Source organism: Pristis pectinata, chromosome 21 (assembly GCF_009764475.1).
Source record: "Pristis pectinata isolate sPriPec2 chromosome 21, sPriPec2.1.pri, whole genome shotgun sequence".
Lineage (NCBI taxonomy): Eukaryota > Metazoa > Chordata > Chondrichthyes > Rhinopristiformes > Pristidae > Pristis > Pristis pectinata.
Genome location: NC_067425.1, coordinates 35,104,840 through 35,124,880, shown reverse-complemented (window position 1 = coordinate 35,124,880; position 20,041 = coordinate 35,104,840). Strand labels below are relative to the sequence as shown.

Below are 20,041 nucleotides of genomic sequence, written 5' to 3'. Positions count from 1 at the left end.
AGAGATGGTCACAGGAAACTGTGGCACAATTCCAAGCAGCAAGAAAATATTATTTTTAAAAAAGTTTGCATGATTAACATAAATAGTTATGAGAATCATTTTTCTTCACTGTCTCGCATAATCTATGTACAATTTACGTTCTGTGTGTTGTCTGAATCTACCTGCCTGTGATGCTGCTGCAAGCAAGTTTTTCACTGTACCTGCACATCTGACAATAAACTCAACTTGACTTGAATAGGCTACGTAGCTCAACCCTGCTGTCAATCAATATTGAATGTGCTGAAACCCACCTTCCTGTGCAACCCCATATCCTTGGGTTCCCTTATTGCCCAAAATATTTTCTCTGCCCTATAACAAGAGTAGGAGTAATTGAGTTAGCCTCATGAGCCTGCCCCACTGTTCAACAAAATCATGGCTGATCTGATATAGGTGTCAACACCACTTTCTTCCTCTCCCCATACGCTACAACTGCCTTGTAGTTAAATATCTGTCAGTCTCCACCCTGAATATATTCAATGACTCCACCTCCACAGCTCTGTGGGATAGGGAATAGCAAAGACTCATGACCTTCTGAGAGAAGGAAATCCTTTGCATCTCAGTATGAAATGGGTGACCCTTTATTCTGAAACTATGCCCTCTACTTCTAGAAGGGGAAATATTCCCTCAGCGTGAACCTACCGATCATAGAATCTTACATGTTTCAATAAGATCACCTGCTATTACTCTACAATGAGTATAGGTCCAGACTTTATTTACATGGCAACGCCTTCACCCCAGGAATTAATCCAATAAATTTCTCTGCACTGCCCCTGATCAAGCACATCCTCCCTTACATATGCAAATGCAGTTAGCAAATGAACACTACAGCCCTTCAAAGTAGAGAATTCCAAAGATTTACAAGACTCTGTCTGGAAAAAAAATATTCTCATTCCAGTTCTAGATCACCAGCCCTAATCCCAGACCTGAGGAAATGTCCTTTCAGTATCCAATCTCTCAAATGCCTTGTGTCTGAAGATTAAAAACCTAGTGAGTTTACACCAATTCTATTCAATCTCTTGTAGCATAATCCCTGTGTCTGAACTGCTTCTAGGAGTCAATCTAGTAGATTGATTGGATCCTTTTAAATGCCATTTTGATGTGCTCAACTGTAGTCAATTAACGTTCCAATGGGCTCTTTATTTATGATAAAAACATAATTAATAATTGGAGTCCAGTGAGTACGTAAGCAAAAGTGAACCAAATCTCAGCTGCTTCCTGTCATTCGATTTCGATGGCAGTTCTAACACTTTTTTTTTACTGTTGTATCATTAATTGCATGTAAGCCAAATAGTACATATCTGCTGTATAAATAATTTGACATTTATAACACATTGTCTAACTAACGGAACCTGCAGATCAAAAGGGGCAGAATAAAGTGTAGTTTCTCAGAAAAACTACTCAGATGTCTAGATCTGACATCCTTACCTGATGGGAGCATTAGCCAGAACACTGATGTCATCACATGAGAAAACTATTCCTTCCTAGGGTACCCCAGAATGATCATGAAATGTTCATGCTTGCATATAGTGCTGAGACTCCCCTTAAAGGACATATGCCAAGCACAAAGGCAACAATAGTCAAGGTGTCGCCAGGTAACTCAATGTAAGTGCCCAATATTAAACTACTCAACAAGATATCCTATGGGGATCCACAACTTTGTGATCAGTTCAGAAGGTAAAAATTCTCTAAAGAACTATCTTAAAAACAATGCAGCAACTCAAATAACCCTGGAGCATGAAGCACCAACAGAAAATACCAGAAATACTCAAGAGCTCAGGCAGCACCTGTGAAATGAGAAAAGAGTTAACCTTTCAGGCCTATTGTCTTTTGCAGCCCACTTGTAAAGGTGGTTAAGGACGGTGATAACAAAGGAAACCACAGTACATTTTCTTTTAAAAAGACAGGAACCAGTTTCAGATCCGGCCCCATTTCAAATTGGTTTGCAAGTCTGTCTGGGTTTATTTAACTTAGCTGGTACAAAGATTTTGCACTATTCGGCCAGAGGACATAAACCAGCCAAGGTTTCTAACTCCAGTCTCCCTTGGTGTGGGTGTCTGTGTGGGTGTGTGGATCAGCTTTGGCCTTAATCCAACATTCAGAGATCAATACCTCGGGAAAAAGCAATAAAAGTATCATAAGAGCACAGGAAACAAAAGGATTACTATCTTTGTGATACTGAGCCAGGAATATTCAGAAAATTTTGGCTTTTAACGTTAAAGAATTATCAGAGAATCCATCAGTTTGTAATTTCAGTAATATAACATTAATCAGGCTCCCCTCACCTGGAGTTAGGGAGCACGCCTGCAGCTGTCGAATCACATGACTCAATTCTCCCCGCAGATTAGCCCCACCAGAGGTTTTCAATGACTCCAACATGTTTTCCACAGCGACTGTGCCATCTCCCTCTGCATCGAACTGAGCAAATGCCTGGCAAAAAAAAGACAGCTAAAAGTGATACAGTAAGGGATTGCCGAGGCTGCAAATGAAAAGATTGAAGGAAGTGTCACAGGTGTCGATTACTATTGGCATCAAGTTAAATATTTGCCCAACAATACATCTAATTTTACTAAAAGCAGCAGTGAATTGGCATTTCTTTGAATTATATTCAATAGATTAGCATTATAACCAGATCTCCAGAAATTTAATAATTACATGCCAGTCCTGCTTCAGTGAGTCTGTGTCCCACTCCAAGGAGTTGAAGCAGACTAGTACTCCCATGCAGTACTGAGGGAACGCTGCATTGTCTAAAATACATAGCTTACAAACCAAGTATGAAGCCAAAGCCTATTATTTCAGATGGATGCAAAAGACACTATTCTAAGATTAGAGACCTTTCCTTGAACCTTGGACATTTTCCCTCAACTAAAGAGAACAGATAATCTAATTAATTATTTTATTGCTCTTGATAACACATTGCTATGTGCAAATTGACTACTGATCACTCAGTTTTGTAGCTAATCTCATACTTCACATGGCAAAGAACACAGTGTTATGATAAATAAGGCAATTATAAATTCACCAGTAACGTACGCTTAAACCCACACAGACATATTCAGTCATTAACTCTGAAATTACCAAAGGCATCTATTCAGCTTTTATTTTGGGTGATGTGTCATCAAAAGCAAGCACTCTTTACAATTCTGATATACCAGTTTAATCACTGTATTATTTTATCCTGAATACCCTGAAAACTCTGGCCAATTAAGAAGTCAGTACAAGAAACACCTGAAGGAAGGGCAAAAAATTCACTACCAACACTAAATTCAGAAGCAATGCCCTTTCCCAAAAGTGGAATTTTCTACCTCAAAGAGTACCATGCGCAGAGTTGAGGTTACAATTAGATCAGACATGATCTTCTTAAAATGGCAGAGAAGTGGCCTTTTCCTGCTCCTTATACGTGTTGGTATAATGCTATTCTGGGCAATACAGTCATTACAATGCATTGAGAAGCAAGTGACACCAATCGGACTTTTGCCTTGACTAACTTTTATTTCAGACTGATTTCTCCAATGCTTCTCTCCAATTTGGGAGAGGCAAAACAGGGAATGAGATCACCATTTCCAACTACCTTGCACTGGTTCCAGTCAGTCAAGGAAGTATTAATTAATATTGCTTTTAAAATGTTCACACCTAATAAACTAATATAGAGCACATATAAACAAATATGAAATGCAAGTTTATATCGCATGGGCATTAATTAATCCTGATTAATTTAATACCTAGCAGGGCCCCATTGAGGTTCCAGTGAGTGTGGAAACCAGTGGAATAGATGCCAAACCATGAAGATTTCTGAACAATTGAATAGAGGACTGGAGGAGTTTTACTGTATTCCTGTTTTAAAAAAGGATGCTTCGTTATTTCACACTTTAAATTTTAAAATGTTCCTAACAAAATATTTCTAATACAGCAGACTACTCAATCAATATGAATTTTGTAACTCTCAGCTATCCATTTGTTGGCAGACATCCCAACTTCAATTTTTGAACATCTTGTATATTACTTGTAATTAACACCTATCAGAAATATTACAGCTTTCCAGTTCAGATTGTGTTTATAAACAGAACAAATAGATATTTATAATTATACCTTCTCTAATCATCTACCATGTACTGTAAGTATCTAGCATTATTCAATTAACCATAGAACAATACAGCACAATACAGGACCTTCGGCCCACCGTGTTGTGCCGACCTTTAAACCACGCCTAAGATTATCTAACCCCTTCCTCCCACATATCCCTCTATTTTAAATTCCTCCATATGCTTATCTAACTACCTTTTGAACTTGACCAACGTATCAGTCTCCACCACCACCCCAGGCAGCACATTCCATGCACCAACCACTCTCTGGGTGAAAAACCTCCCTCTGATATCTCCCTTGAACTTCCCACCCATTACTTTAAAGCCATGCCCTCTTGTATTGAGCATTGGTACCCTGGGAAAGAGGCGCTAGCTGTCCACTCTATCTATTCCTCTTAATATTTTGTATACCTCTATCATGTCTCCCCTCATCCTCCTCTCCAAAGAGTAAAGCCATAGCTCCCTTAGTCTCTCCTCATAATCCATTCTCTCCAATCTAGGCAGCATCCTGGTAAATCTCCTCTGCACCCTTTCCAACACTTCCACATCCTTCCTATAATGAGGCGACCAGAATTGACCAGAGTACTCCAAGTGTGGTCTAACCAGAGTTTTGTAGAGCTGCATCATTACCTCATGGCTCTTCTATTTCTAACCATCTATTAAGCACTTCTATTTCTAAATATTCAACCCTTACTCATGTGAATTCAACATTCAGCAGTCACACGAGCTGGTGTACCAAGCATGATGAAGCACTACACATATCAAGCGCTACATGACCAGGGAGATGGTGAGCTATACAAATAATATTGGCTGCCGTGCTTCGTCTTAAGCATAACATTGAGAAGCTTACAAGTGTTGTGCACTGCAACCACTTCAATCTCTGAATACTTCTCAGCTTGAGATATCCTCACTTGATTGAGACATCCTCAGCTTGCTAAGTTTGAGCCCCCTGCTCCCCTCTCTGTACACACACGACTGCGTGGCTAAGCACAGCTCCAATGCCATATACAAATTCGCCGATGACACCGTTGTTGTGGATGAATCAGAGGTGGTGATGAGTCAGCTTACCCGAGTAAGATAGGACACCTGGTTGAGTGGTGCCACAACAACAACCTCTCGATCAACGTCAGTAAAACTAAAGAGTTGATCGTTGACTTCAGGAAGGGGAAGGAGGGCGAACATGCGCCAGTCTACATTGAGGGATCAGCAGTGGAGAGTGTCAGCAGCTTTAATTTTTGGGAGTTAACATATCAGATGGCCTGTCCTGGGCCATACATAGAGATGCAATCACAAGGAAAACAGGCCAGCGTCTTTACGTTCTTAGATTAAGGAGGTTCAGCTTGTCACCGAATATTTTAACAAACTTCTACAGATGTACTGTTGAAAGTATCCTGACCAGTTGCCTCATGGTCTGGTACAGCAATTCGAATGCGCAAGAACTTAAGCTGCAGAGAGTAGTGGACTCAGCCCAATACATCATGGGCACATCCCTCCCCACCATTGGCACTGCCTCAAGAAGGCAACATCCAAAGATCCCCACCATCCGGGCCATGCCATCTTCTCACAGCTACCATTGGGCAGGAGGTACAGAAGCCTGAAGTCCCACACCATCAGGTTCAAGAACAGCTACTTCCCTTCAACCATTTGATTCTTGAACCAACCGGCACAACCCTAAACACTACAGTTTAGCAACAACTGTGACTACTTTGATCACTTTGCACTAAAATGGGACTTGTTTTTTGTTCTAATTGTGTTCTTTCGTGTAGAAATTGTACTTGTGCACATGACAATAAACTCAACTTTGACTTTAAATGGATTTGAGGAAATCCACAAAATAACAGCACCACACCGTAACATGATAACCTTACATTTCAGAACATTTACTTACCACCCTAGGTTTGCCGATTAAGACAATATAACCTCAAATAAAAATTGGCAGAACACACCATTACGGTGCAAAGGAAAAAGTTAGTTTTGTTGGTGCCAAAGTTTCCAATTTCCCACCATTCTCCCTCGTAAAAACATTAGCTCCTTACAGTGCCAGTGTTCTAAACCCCCTCCTATACCTCAGCCAAGATGTCACATTTCATACATCAACCTAGACAGGGAGCATTCACTGCATTATCTGACTGCATGAAGCAGAGCAGTTAGGTCTAATTTTGTGCCAAACTAAAATCAACACATATCTACCTGCGGCGGGAGCAGTATTAAATGGCTGCTTGCCAGGTCAAGCTTGGATTGTCCAGGTAACTGCAGCTGACAATGCGATAACAAGGAGGTGCACTGGTGGAGATAAGCAGATCTACACAGCATCTCTCTATCAGGATATCCCAAAGCACTTCACAGTAGTGCTTCACACTTTACGGTAGTCCTACTGAGACTACCGTAGGAAATACAACAGACAATTTTCTCCCACAAAAAGCAGTGTGATAAGAATATAAATAGCAGTAGGCCTTGTGGCCCTCAAGCATGTTCCACCATTCAAGAAAATCATAACTGATCTAATCTTTGACTCGCTCACTTCCCAATCCAATCCCCGTAATCCTCGATTCCCCAAGTCTAAAAGCCAAACATACTTGGAATATCCACAGCTCTCTGGGGTACAGAATTTAAAAGATTAACAACCCTCAGCAAAGAAATTCTTCCTCAGTTCCTCACTCACCCAGGATATATCCTCATAGCTGTCAAGCTCTCAAAATCTTGAGTCTTAATGAGATCCCCTCTCATTCTCCTGAACTCCAAAGAATAAAGGCCCATTCTGTTCAATCTTTGCTCATAAGATAACCCCACATCACGGAAGCCAGGTATAACCTCTCCTAAAGGAGAGGAATACTGTACGCAGCACATCAGGCAAGACCTCACCAAAGTCCTGTACAGTTGTGACAATACTTAAAACCTCACTCCATTTCCCTTCCCAATTATTTGCTGCAAGTGTTTGCTAATTCAAGCATTTTGAACCAGATTACTTTAAGTTTCACATCACTACTTAAAAACACTACTTTTCCATTCTCCTATCATTTCCCGAAATCCTCCATTTACCATCTTTTTTGCCCAATCACTTCACCCATTTATTCACTCACTTCACTCAGCAAACATTTGACCCTCCTCACAACTTCCTTTACCACCTATCTTAGTACTGTCGGGAGACATGGGTGTCCTTCTCTAGATCCCTTCTTCCAAGTCTTTATCCTAGGTGATCTGAGCACTGGTCACTGAGACACATCAACAGGAAAATGACCCACTTTGTTTCCTGCATGTTAATAAATCTCCTGTCCAGACTAATCTTCCTTCAACCTCATGAGCTCTTAGGCATTAATCATTTTAAATGGCAGCTCATCAAATACCTTCTGAAATCCAAATAATCACCATCTACTAAATCCCCTTTATCGCACTAATTACATCCTCAAGGAACTCCAAAAGACACAATTTCCCTTTTGTAAAACCTCGTTCATACTGCCAAATAAAGTGGTACTTTTGGCACTCTGTCATCACTTCCGTAATAATGTATTCAAGCACTTTCCCAACGACTAACACAAGGCTATAGATCATGACCAGATATTCTGTTTTGGCAATGTTAATTGGAAGATAAATATTGACCAGGACATCGGTAACATCTCTTCTTCAATGAAGTACCACATTGTCTTGCATTTGATTTAGAAATTGCTGTTCCATGTCCTATCGACAACACAGCATCTTCTACAGTGTAGCATTGCAAACCCACTGCAGGAGTGTGTCAGCCTGAATTTCAGCGTTCATCTCCCTGAGCTGGACTTGAATTCTTCCCTAACTCAGAGCAAAGGCTGACTGACAATCAATGGCTGGGGATTTTCAACTGGAGTTAAAGAATGCACTATATCTCCACATACAAAAATTACTACAACCAGCTTAGAACAGATATTATGAGATGAAAGCAGGCAAAACAGAAGGAAGACAAAATTTGGACATTTCATAATTTACCATTTATTCCTAACTTAAATTTCCTCCTACATTCTGCCAGAAAGATCTGATCATTAAAGGACTACCTGACTGACGAAAGCTTTGGTAAAGTGTGTTGTTTTATTGCTGGCTTGAAAAAATAGGGATATTTAGACCGCCACACATCTCTCAGTTTATTAGCCACCTCTTTCAGTGCTCCGGACCAAATTCTAGGTTTACCTTCACTGTATTTAATCTGCTATCCAAATCTGTCAACACACAAATCCCTGCCATCCTCAGTGTCAATCTAGCATTTACAGCCAATCTGAAATATTTCCAGGGCTGCTCACAAAATGTAAATTTTATTTTAACCATTAATAACTAGGTACAGATACTTTTAGTCACAACTATACAAGGTATAGCTTGTTAAAAGTTAGAGTTTAGTAATATTTTGAAATATTGGGGACATAAAACATTAGGGTTAACCATAGCATGAAAACAGACACATGAGACCATGCCAAGCACCCATTCACACTAATCCCAGTTCTTTTATTCTCCCCCATTCCCATCAACCCCTCTGGATCCCACCACTCACCTACGCACTAGAGTCAATTTACAATGGTCATTTACCCTACCAATCTGCACCTTTTCTACAAGGAAACTGGAGCACCTGGAGGAAACCCACACAGTCACAGGGAGAACATACAAACTCCACACAGACAGCTTCCAAGGTCAGAACCAAACCTAAGTCACCACCAGCTGGGCTATTTTGTCACCCACACAGCTTTAAAATTTTAATTATTAAAATAGTTCTGTACCAGCCCCATCGCTGTGTCCCCACTGCTCCTTCCTATCTGCCAAGACCACAATAAAACATTTAAGTTTCCGCCTGGTTTTTCAAAAGTGCTTTGTATTTGAACAATCTAATCAAAAATTGACAGAGGGAGCTGCTGAGTCTGTGGAGTTGCTGAGGGAGATCATGACTATGCACCAGAGTTTCACAGTACTAGAACCCCTTTCCAATTTAACCATTTCTTAGAACATTAACATGAAGAGCATTAGGACCTCAAGGAGCATTGCCTGTGACCAGACAAAAGCAAGCATGGGTTTAAGCAGAGACATGTTGGGCAGGACCATGCTGGGAGGCAGATGAGGGACACAAACCATGCCATAGATCTAATGCCACCAGCCATGGCATGATCTTCTGATACATTATCACTCACAGATGGACCAACTCAACAGAGAATCTCTCCTCCCAAAAGCAATGATTTGGGGAGTCAATGAATGAAAATAATAGCTAACACAGCACATAGAAAGACTTGAGTGTTTACCTAAAACTGAAACACTATATAATGTGTAGACTTGAGTGTTTCCCTAAAACTGAAACACTATATAATGTGTAGACTTGAGTGTTTACCTAAAACTGAAACACTATATAATGTGTAGAAATGCCTATTGTTTTACCAGTTGGTGTCAGCCCTGATTCAGTAGTGGTGCTGTCAACAGGGTGTGGCCTCAAGTGCTTTCCAAGAAAAGTGGGCATTATAATTAGGGCTAACCATGCAATCCTGAGGGACTGCTGCTGTTGGTGGTGCTGATTTTTGGATGAGATTAAACTGTATTTGGCCAATAAATCTCTTGCCACTATAACAGTCTTGGACAATATATTAGCCCCTCAAGCAACATCCAAGAGCAGGTGATTTTCAGTGTAGTTCCTGAATCTTTACTGCGTACAAAATAGCGGCCACACTTCCACAGCAGACATGTATAATAATATTTGCAGGAGCGACCACCTCACAGCCCCACTTACACACAGGGTATCCAGCCTTCCATTGTGTGGAACCACCATCGTGATAAATGAGACAAGACTCAGACCAGAGCTGGAGGTTCAAAACTGGACATTGACAAGGTGCAGTGAATCAGCAGCACTGGGGTTTTATTTCACCAGAATCTGCAATCTCATAATACAACGTATTTCTCCCTACATTAGTATCAAGCTGACAGACTAACCCTGAACGTAAAAGGGCAAGACAGGAGCAGCGCTATAACTAAAACTGTGATGCCAACCTCGCAAAGCAGCAATACAGGTCTGCACGTTTGCTAAAAAGCAAAAACAAAAGAAACAGCAGTGCACAACTGTATCACAGTGTAAACCCTGACAATCAGAGACACTTCAAGGGACACTCAGAGAAACACACAAGTCCTCACATTTGACAGTTCCTTGCTGCTGTTATTCCAGTTGTAGTCTAACATTGGACTTGTCACAGAGTCCAGTAGTAGGACACCAACTGCCTGCACTCTCCAAGCACTTACACTTGGAGATCTGCCCACTGAACCTGTGTCGTGTTGGACCTGCCAGTGACTCATTCACTATAATGGAAACAGCTTCCAGAGAGATAGGTACATTAGTTCAATGTGTAAATGTATTTAATTGCTAAATGTGTTTCAATATTGTTTCTGTGATTAAGCACGTACTTCAATGTAAAAATTAGTTATTTGTTTTAATAAAATGATAATTAATTTTGAATGTTTATGAAATTCAGGAAGCAGTAATGGATATTTGAACTTTCAATAGCAGTGCATTAGAGCTGAGATTAACCAGCTATCAAAGCTGCACAGGGCTTCGATCAGAAGTCAGCTGGAGAAACACCCTGATACTGCAAATATCCCAGATCAAAAACAGACAGGAAAAAAGGAAAATTCAACAATAATTGTCAGAGTTCTCTTTTTCTCCTCAACATCAATTTCAGATTCAAAATGGCAACAAGGACGAGCAAATACCTCTGCCTTCCTGAACCCATTTCAATGAAAAAAAACAATAACAAGTCAAAAAACAGCAAGTCAAACTGACCCCTTAAAAACCAGGGTCAATTCCCACTGGGATCCCCCTGCTTCCTGAGAGATTCCCAAAGAACTAGGATGTGGAGGGGTTAGCCTACCTTGCACTGAAAAGTGGGGACACCCAGAAGGCCAGTGAGGAAAGCAAAAGAAAATTGACCATGATGGCCCAGATATGTCAGGGGCAGTATATAATTTTTAATCTGCAATTCTGACAATTGCTGTGTGTAGGTAGGAGAGTCACAAACACAAGGGGTGTACCCTCACTGAGGAAGCACAGAAGGAACTCTCCCACAGGCCAAAGGCAGACTGCAGTATCATGGCAATAGACATGGTGAAAAGATCTCACAACCAACAGATCAGACCCAGGCTCTGTCACACCTCCATTTCCAATTGTGAATGGTAGTGGACAATTAAACCACCCTTTCCCCTCCCCTGCCCATCACCCACACCTTCTTCCCTCTGGTCCCTCACCCCTTTATTCCATGATCCACTGTCCTCTCCTATCAGATTCCTCCTTCAGCCCTTTGCCTCTTCCACGTCACCTCCCAGCTTCTCGCATCATTCCCACTTCCTCCACCTCTCCCTCTCACCTGGACTCATCCATCCCCTGCCAGCTCGTGCTTCTCCCTCTTCCCCCCCCACCCTTTTATTCTGGCTTCTGCCCTCTTTCTTTCCAGTCCTGATGAAGGGTCTCAACCCAAAACATCGACTGTCCATTTCCCTCCATAGATGCTGCCTGGCCTGCTGCATTGTTGCTCCAGATTTCCAGTATCTGCAGTCTCCAATTAAACAACTAATAAGGGAAGGAAGCTCCCAGAACATCCCCATCCTCAACCATGGCAGAACCCACCACGCGAGTGTGAAAGAAAAAGCTGAAACAATCGCAGCCACGTTCAGCCAGAAGTGCTGAGAGGATAACCCACACTGGGCTTGGTTCAATTCATTCCACGTCACACCAACCGACACAGCAAGGCAAAGTCAGGCAAAGGCCGTTGAACCAGGCAACATATAGTGCTGAAGATGTGCATTCCAGAATTAGCCAAGGCTCCAGTCAAGTTGTTCCACTTCAGTTACATCTGACATCTACCTGACAAATGAAAAATTGCCCAGGTTACAGCGCATCCTGAAAAAGCAGGCCAAATCCAATCCAGCTAACCACCGTCCCATCGGCAGTGACAGAAGGTTTCATCAGCAGTGCTACCAATGGTCACTTCAGCTTTTTCAATTATCACTCAGACCCAGACCTCACCAAGGCCTTGGTTCCAACACAAGCCAAGATGCTCAATTCCACCGGTGAGGTGAGAGTGACTGTCGGTCACATTAAGGCAGCATTTGCTGAATGCAGCATCAGGGATAACAATGAAGAAAGGAGCAATTGAGCAGAATGTTCTCCTCTGGCTGGAGTCACATCTCACACAAAGGAAGATCATTTGTTTGTTAAAACTCTCTACCCCAGTCGTTACTTCAGGAGGCCCTCCGGGTAGTGCCCTAGGCCCATCTATCTTCGGTTGCTTCATCAGTGACCTTGCTTCCATTATGTCATAAATGCCGGGAGGATGTTTACTGATAATTGAACATTGCACCAGTTTCATTTGTGCCTCCTCAGTGAATGTAGCAAGACCTAGCCAACATTCAGGCATGGGCTGATAAGCCACTAGTAACATTTGCACCACCCAACTGCCAGGCAATGGCCATCTGCATCAGAAGTGACATTTAAAGGCAATGCCACCACTGAGTTTCCTGCCATCAGCATCCTGCGGTCACCACTGAAGTGTGGCCATCCCATAAATACCGTGGTGACAATAGGTCAGGGACTGGGTATCCTGCAGCATGTGATTTGCCTCTCGGTTCCCCAAAGCCTTTCCATCATCTACAAAGACTCTTGTAAATTTTTACAGATGTCCAGTGGAGAGCATTCTGACTGGGTTGCATCACCACCTGGTATGAAGGCTCCAATGCACAGGATTGAAAGAGGCTGCAGAGGGTTGTAGACTCAGCCAGCTCCGTCACAGGCACATCCCTCCCCACCATTGAGGACATCTTCAAGAGGCAGTGCCTCAAGGCAGCGGCATCCATCATTAAGGACCCTCACCATCTGGGACACGCCCTCTTCACGTTACTACCATCAGGAGAAGGTACAGGAGCCCGAAGACCTGCACACAACGATTCAGGAACAGCTTCTTCCCCTCCGCCATTAGATGTCTGAATGGTCCATGAACACGTGAAACACTACCTCGTTATTCTTTTTTTGCACTATTTGTGTTTGTAACTTATAATAATTTTTATGTCTTGTACCGTACTGCTGCGCAAAACAACAAATTTCACAACATAACTCAGTGATAGCAAACCTGATTCTGAGGACACAAGTCAAGAGTGTCATGGAACACTCTCCACTTGCCTGAATGAAAACAGCTCCACAGCATCTAGGACAGTAGCCACCTTCACTGGTTCCCCATTCACCACCTGAAACATTCATACCCTTCACCACTAGCACACAGTGGCTGCAGCTCATAACACCTGAGTGCACTGCAGTTACTGACTAAGGCTGCTCTGACAGCACGTTCTAGACCTTAACTACCACCACAAAAGACAAGGTTAGCTTTATCAGAACTGCTGTGTTGAATAGGACACCTCGCTACCACCTTCTGAAGAACAACTCAGAAAGGTCAATAAATGCTGGCCTTGCCAGCAAGGTCTGTGTAACGTTAAATTAAAAAAATGTACAATAGCCACATCTCAAAAGTTTCCTAGTTTAAAGCTTTCTTGGGTCATCCCAAAGGTGTGAAAAATAATCTGTAAATGCAAATTTACACAGACCGTGAGCCCTGAAGCGCAATCTTGTTTATAATGCTCTATATGAAAATCCTTTTCAGCCAGTAATGTTCGTAGCTCATTGTCGAGCCTACCAGAGCCCTGCCCATCCATTTTTTTTTCTGCACCTTATCTGTCTACCTGCATCGCACTTTATCTATAACTGCAACACTATATCCTGCATTCTGTTTTTCATTTTTACTATCTTGATGGATGAAATGATCCGTATGAAGTTTTTCCACTGTATCTCAGTGCACGTGACAATAGTAAACCAATTACAATTCCAAGCTCAGCAGACCAGTGCTATGGTGGATCCCACACCACCCGAACAGTGTACTGGGGGGATAAGTTAAAATATCATTCAGCCAAATGGCTGCCTCTGGCTATTTAGCTTTGACTGTGCGGCCAGATTCTGCTCTAACTCCATTTACAAGTTTGCAGATGATTCCACCATTGTAGACCATATCTCAAACAGTGATGAGTCGGAGTACAGGAAGGAGATAGAGAGTTTAGTGGAATGGTGTCATGACAACAACCTTTCCCTCAATGTCAACAAAACTAAAGAGCTGGTCATTGACTTCAGGAAAGGAGGCGGTGTACATGCACCTATCTACATTAATGGTGCTGAGGACAAGAGGGTTGACAGCTTCAAGCTCCTGGGAGTGAACATCACCAACAGCCAGTCCTGGTCAAATCACGTAGATGCCACAGCCAAGAAAGCTCACCAGCACCTCTACTTCCTCAGGAGGCTAAAGAAATTTGGTTTGTCCCCTTTAACTCTCACCAACTTTTACCAATGCACCATAGAAAGCATCCTATCTGGATGTATCACAGCTTGGTACAGCAACTGCTCTGCCCAAGACCGCAAGAAGCTGCAGAGAGTTGTGGACACAGCCCAGCGCATCACGGACACCAGCCTCCCCTCCTTGGACTCTGTCTTTACCTCTATTTGTCTTGGTGAAGCAGCCGGCATAATCAAAGACCCCACCCCACCCACCCGGGACATTCTCTCTTCTTTCCTCTTCCATCAGGGAGAAGATACAGGTGCCTGAGGGCACGTACCACCAGACTAAGGACAGCTTCTACCCCACTGTGATAAGACCATTGAACGGTTCCCTTATACAATGAGATGGACTATGACCTCACAATCTACCTTGTGACCTTGCACCTTATTGCACTGCACTTTCTCTGCAGCTGTGACACTTTACTCTGTACTGTTATTGTTTTTACCTGTACTACAGCACTCTGTACTAACTCAATGTAACTGCACCGTGTAATGAATTGACCTGTACGATCAGTTTGTAAGACAAGCTTTTCACTGTACCACAGTACAAGTGACAATAATGAAACAAACCAAACCAGCTTTGTATGTCTATGGTGCTGTTCATTGGGAGAGAAAATACTGAGGTTGGCACAGCTGGCGCCATGAAGTGTTGCAGTGTTGGAAGTGCTGACTCTCTCTGGTGCTGTTTGTTGTTTGGGAGCATTACAGAAAATACTGGAAATGCACCAGTAAGTCAGGCCACGTCTGTGGGAAGAAAAACAGATTCAATGTTTCAGGTTGAAGACCCTTTGTCGGTCTCCAACCTGAAACGTCTGTCCTGTTTCTCTTCCCACAGATGCTGACTGACCAGCTGACTGTTTCCAGCACTTTCTGTTTCTATTTCAGATTTCCAGCATCTGCCGTTTTTTTGATTAGTCATAAGGAGGTTATTTTTGTTTGTAATTTATGTAATTGGTAGTTAAGCAAAGTTTATTGGGAAGTCGGTTTTTGGTTCGTCTTTTCATAATAGAGGATGTAATAAATTGTACATAACTGCCCTCCTGTACTGAGGGAGATGCACATGGGCTGTCGTGCAAGGAATGGAAATCTTCCCTTCTTTGAGCCATGACTCCCACTTGGATTACCATAGAACCTGAAGTGAATTCAGTTTTAAAAATCAATGCTATCTGTGTGAAAATGAGATCAGATAGTCAGCAATTGGAATGTGGTTGCCCCACTCACATCAGTGTAGTAGCATAGCGGTTAGCATAACGCTATTACAGCGGCAGCGACCCGGGTTCAAATCTGGTCACTGTCTGTAAGGTGTTTATACGTTCTCCCCGTGTCTGCGTGGGTTTCCTCTGGGTGCTCCGGTTTCCTCCCACATTCCAAAGACGTACGGGTTAGGAAGTTGTGGGCATGCTATGTTGGCGCTGGAAACGTGGCGACACTCGCGGGCTGCCCCCAGAACACTCTATGCAAAAGATGCATTTCACTGTGTTTCGATGTACGTGTGACTAATAAAGATCTTATCGATTATCCTTGAGACAATTCAAGCTTTAGTTGTCCTCAGGCACCAACGGCAGTCCTGCTGTTCGGACACTTAGATAATTGAGGCCACTGCAGAGATGCTATTCTTGTACAAGGTGTATGTAAGAAATCAAAGTTTTATTGATCAGAATCTGAGATAATTAATTACCAAGATCATTTGGAAAAGAATTAAAATGACTAATGCCTTTCTTTTGATCTGCATGTCTCTGGCACTATAATCCATCTGTCACTTCTATTTACCACGCAATGTCAACTCCAAGCAAAAAAATCACTGAGTACTGTATGCAATCTAGTCCAGCCTGTACCCAGGAGCAGAAAGGTGTGGACTTGACTTTTGAGTTGCCAGACCTGGCTGTGACCTTAAACAGTTGAGAGGGGAGGATAATGTTCTCTGCTAGGTGTTGTGAGACCAGAAACTTGATCTATCAAAGCTGGTGTAGAATTAGAGAAAAAGGAGGGATCAAAAGTTTGTTGTTTTAAAAATGCCCAGTTTATACACATTTCAGTAATTCCCTCATTCAAGAAGTGCCACTCTATAGCATTTAATTATTGTATAATTCTCCCAGAACTCTGACTAGGAAGTTCCTGTAATTTAAAACGCTGTTGGATCAATTGTGAACCATGGTAGAACTGGCCACATATTTCTATACAATATATAGTATATAGTGTTTCTACAAGACAAAAGTTGATGTAAAGTTCTACCAAGAAATCAAAAAACAAAATTCCAGGGGATTTTATACAGTTTTGATTTGTTTTCATCTTTTTGTCCCTGAGATTGTTTTGGTAAAGTCTGCGTTATCCAGGAACTCAACAATAACTTGATTTTGTGTGTGAACCTAGCTAATTAGTATTGGCAAATGTTCCCATGGGAGATAAACCTTGCGTGAATTCCTCTTGTTGACGACCAGCCCAGCAATGACAACCATGGTTCAATGCCAATCTTTACTAAACTAAAAGAATGTAAAGAGGTGGGATACCTATTCAGAATTTTTAAGGAAAATTTGAGCAGCATTTGCAGTGCAGAAGGATTCAGTTCAGCTCACTGTGCATGCATAACCCCACAGACTCTGTGGGCTGAAGGGCCAGTTTCCTGCTGTGACTCTCCACTTCCAATTTGTTATGCATAACAAAAACTTCCAATACATTCGCTCTTGGAAGCAGCCTCGGTATCTCGAGTTTCTTCAACGTGTAATTTTGCATCTTAGTGGGACTGCACTGTGTACCCCTGTGGCTTTAATACAATTTCAGTAATGCAGTGACTAAAACTGAATCAGATTTATTATCACTGACGTATGACATGAAATTTGTTGCTTTACGGCAGTACAGGTAAGACACAAAAATCTATAAATTACAAAAATAGCGCAAAGAAAGGAATAACGAGGTAGTGTTCATGGACCATTCAGAAATCTGATGGTGGAGGGGAAGAAGCTGTTCCTGAATTGTTGAGTGCAGGTCTTCAGGCTCCTGTACCTCCTCCCCGATGGCAGTAACGAGAAGAGGGCAAGTTCTTGGCTTCTATGTTCTTAATTGTTGAAACAATGTTCTTCTGTCATTGTTTAGTTCTGCTCATGCTTTCAAACAGCCGTGTTTGAACTCTTTATTCCTGTCTCTCTGAATTAGCCAGTTTTCTTATTGTTCCTCCACCACCGTGCACTTCTCCATTAGGCTGTTGACATGGACCCTGATGGTAAGCTACCACCCAGTAACTCTAGCTCATCCACTGTTGCTCGGCGTTTCCTCTTGAATTTTTGCAGGAAGCCTTCAGTGGGGCACTACTAAAGACTATCTGCATTATTCATCTCCCACTGAAAGAGATTACCCTTGTCCGATACAACTTGCCATTGAAGGACGTTGATGCTGTTGCAAATTCTCATTACTTTGACCTTGGATTATGGGTTTAAAGACTTGGTGTGGAGATACTTTTTCTTGAACCAATTTTTGTGAAAAAGTCTTTGATTTTCCAGTGTGTACAGTTAATTCTTCCCTTGGTGCTCTCTGTTCAGGCATGACCCTTCATACTGTAGGCATGGTTGTATAGGTGTTGTTGGGAGAGAGCCAGTTCCTGTACGTGCACTTGTGGTTGTAACTAACTGTGCTTATCACCACTTTAGGTCAGAATGTAGGCGTATTGGTGAGATCCTCCAACCACTGACTGGTGAAGCTCATCTCTCCCCGCTGTCAGTACCTGCAGTCTCCCAGTCCTCACCTTGGCGGGTAGTTTCTGCCAGAGGTCCAGGGCTCTGCTGTGGTTTTATAGCACACCCAGACCACTGATTGTTGAGAGATCTCGGGCTAAGTGTGGCTGGTGGAGCTCTCTAACTCGCTCTGGGATTTGGGGGAGACAGGGACAGGAGAGAACAGCTTGTCTGCAAACATACGTCAAGGGTGGACGGGGGATGGTGGTTGAGCAACATGGGGGCAGATATTTGGATGCTGGGAGTTCGAAGCTGTGGTTGTAAGTAACAGGGGGGTGAGTTTCAACCAGGGACAGATGCTTTAAGGGAATGCAGATGTAGAAACAAGGATGGGCCACATAATTCATTTTAAAAATATTTACTTTCTTTTCTTTAAAGTGGATAAATAAGTCATCTGTACAACTGCACAATGGGGAATACTGGAACCCTTATTTTTCAGCCAAATGGGGGCAGATATTTGGATGCTGGGAGTTTGAAGCTGTGGTTGTAAGTAACAGGAGGATGAGTTTCAACCAGGGACAGATGCCTGCAAACCAAAAATGTATTGCTGGGAGAATTCCCACATATGGCCCATTAATCACTGATTTCAGGAGTTCACCATTATCACAATGATTTTGGCTCCATGTCAGATAACAGTAAAACAAAAGACCAACAAACTCTGGATCTTTCTCATTGTAATCAACTACAATAGGCGTGATCAAATTTCCCCAACAACTTCAACAATTTCTGATTAAACCATCTTCCGTAACCTATCAAAAGCAAATAAGCACAACCCTCTGCAAATTGTTGGTTTAATTAAACCAATTAAAGGAAAAGTCTTCCTTCTGAATGGACAAGTTTGGACGTCTGGTAACGAGGTGAAGCACTCACCCAGATGTATTAGCTGCACAAGAACCACACAACAGGTTGGTGCGGCTCCTGTACATGGCACTCAGAGCTGAGATCAGTACCTCACCACCTTTGCTCCAAACACCCAACAACCAGTAACTGCAAACACACAAGCTCTGCTCACCATTTCCCTAACTCCGCAGCCTCACACTTCCAGAATTCTACCCACAACTTATGTTATGATACCAGACAGTTGTCACATGTAAACACGAGAAAAAACTGCAGCAAGGTTTATCAATCAATGGGAATAACTGTTCACATGAACTCAGTAGTCACTGCTGCATCCTTGATCCCAGTAACGTCCTGTGGGAGAATCTAGAACTGTCCTACAGAAACTAGAACAGATTACCCTACAAGAATAACGGGTTGCCCATTTTTAAACAGGGATGAGACAATTCTTTTTTCTCCCCCTACAAGTCTGTGGAACTGTCTTCCTCAAAGGGCAGTGGAAGCGGAGCCCTGGAATCTATTTAAGGCTGAGGTAGATAGATGCTTCGTAAGGAAGGGGTGGAGAGTCACTATGGGCAGATTGTGGTTGCAGTCAGCCACAATCTTACTAAATGGCAGGACAGACTTGAGGGGCCGAGTGGCCCACCCCTGCTCCCAACTCGTTGATAGGTTCACAACCTACTTCTCTACAGATGCCCGCTAACCTGTTGCGACTTTGTACTTGTTTCTGCCGCAGGAACCACCCCCTCGGACAGTACCTATTGAAGGATGAAACACAAGCAGTGTCTTTACACGTAGAATTCAAACATGTACGTCAGGAGCCAGAGTGGTCCTTCAACCCTGTGTCTTCAACCGACCCGCTCTGACCAACAACATCACGACTCATCTGACTGTAACCTCAACTTTCACTCCCTTGCTTACCATCCATCACTCAAACACTCTACTTCCACCTCTCTTTGAGAAAGAGAATTCCAAAGACTCACGAGCCTATGAGAGATTTTTTTTTGGTT

General features: G+C 42.5%; 1 protein-coding gene across 1 annotated transcript in view; it reads right to left on the bottom strand.

Moving 5' to 3' along the window:
* zzef1 (zinc finger, ZZ-type with EF hand domain 1) overlaps positions 1–20,041 on the bottom strand; it is a 188,817-nt gene that overhangs the window by 165,564 nt on the left and 3,212 nt on the right. The window contains 1 exon segment of the mRNA XM_052035349.1: positions 2,322–2,466. Coding sequence (XP_051891309.1) covers positions 2,322–2,466 — 145 coding nt within the window.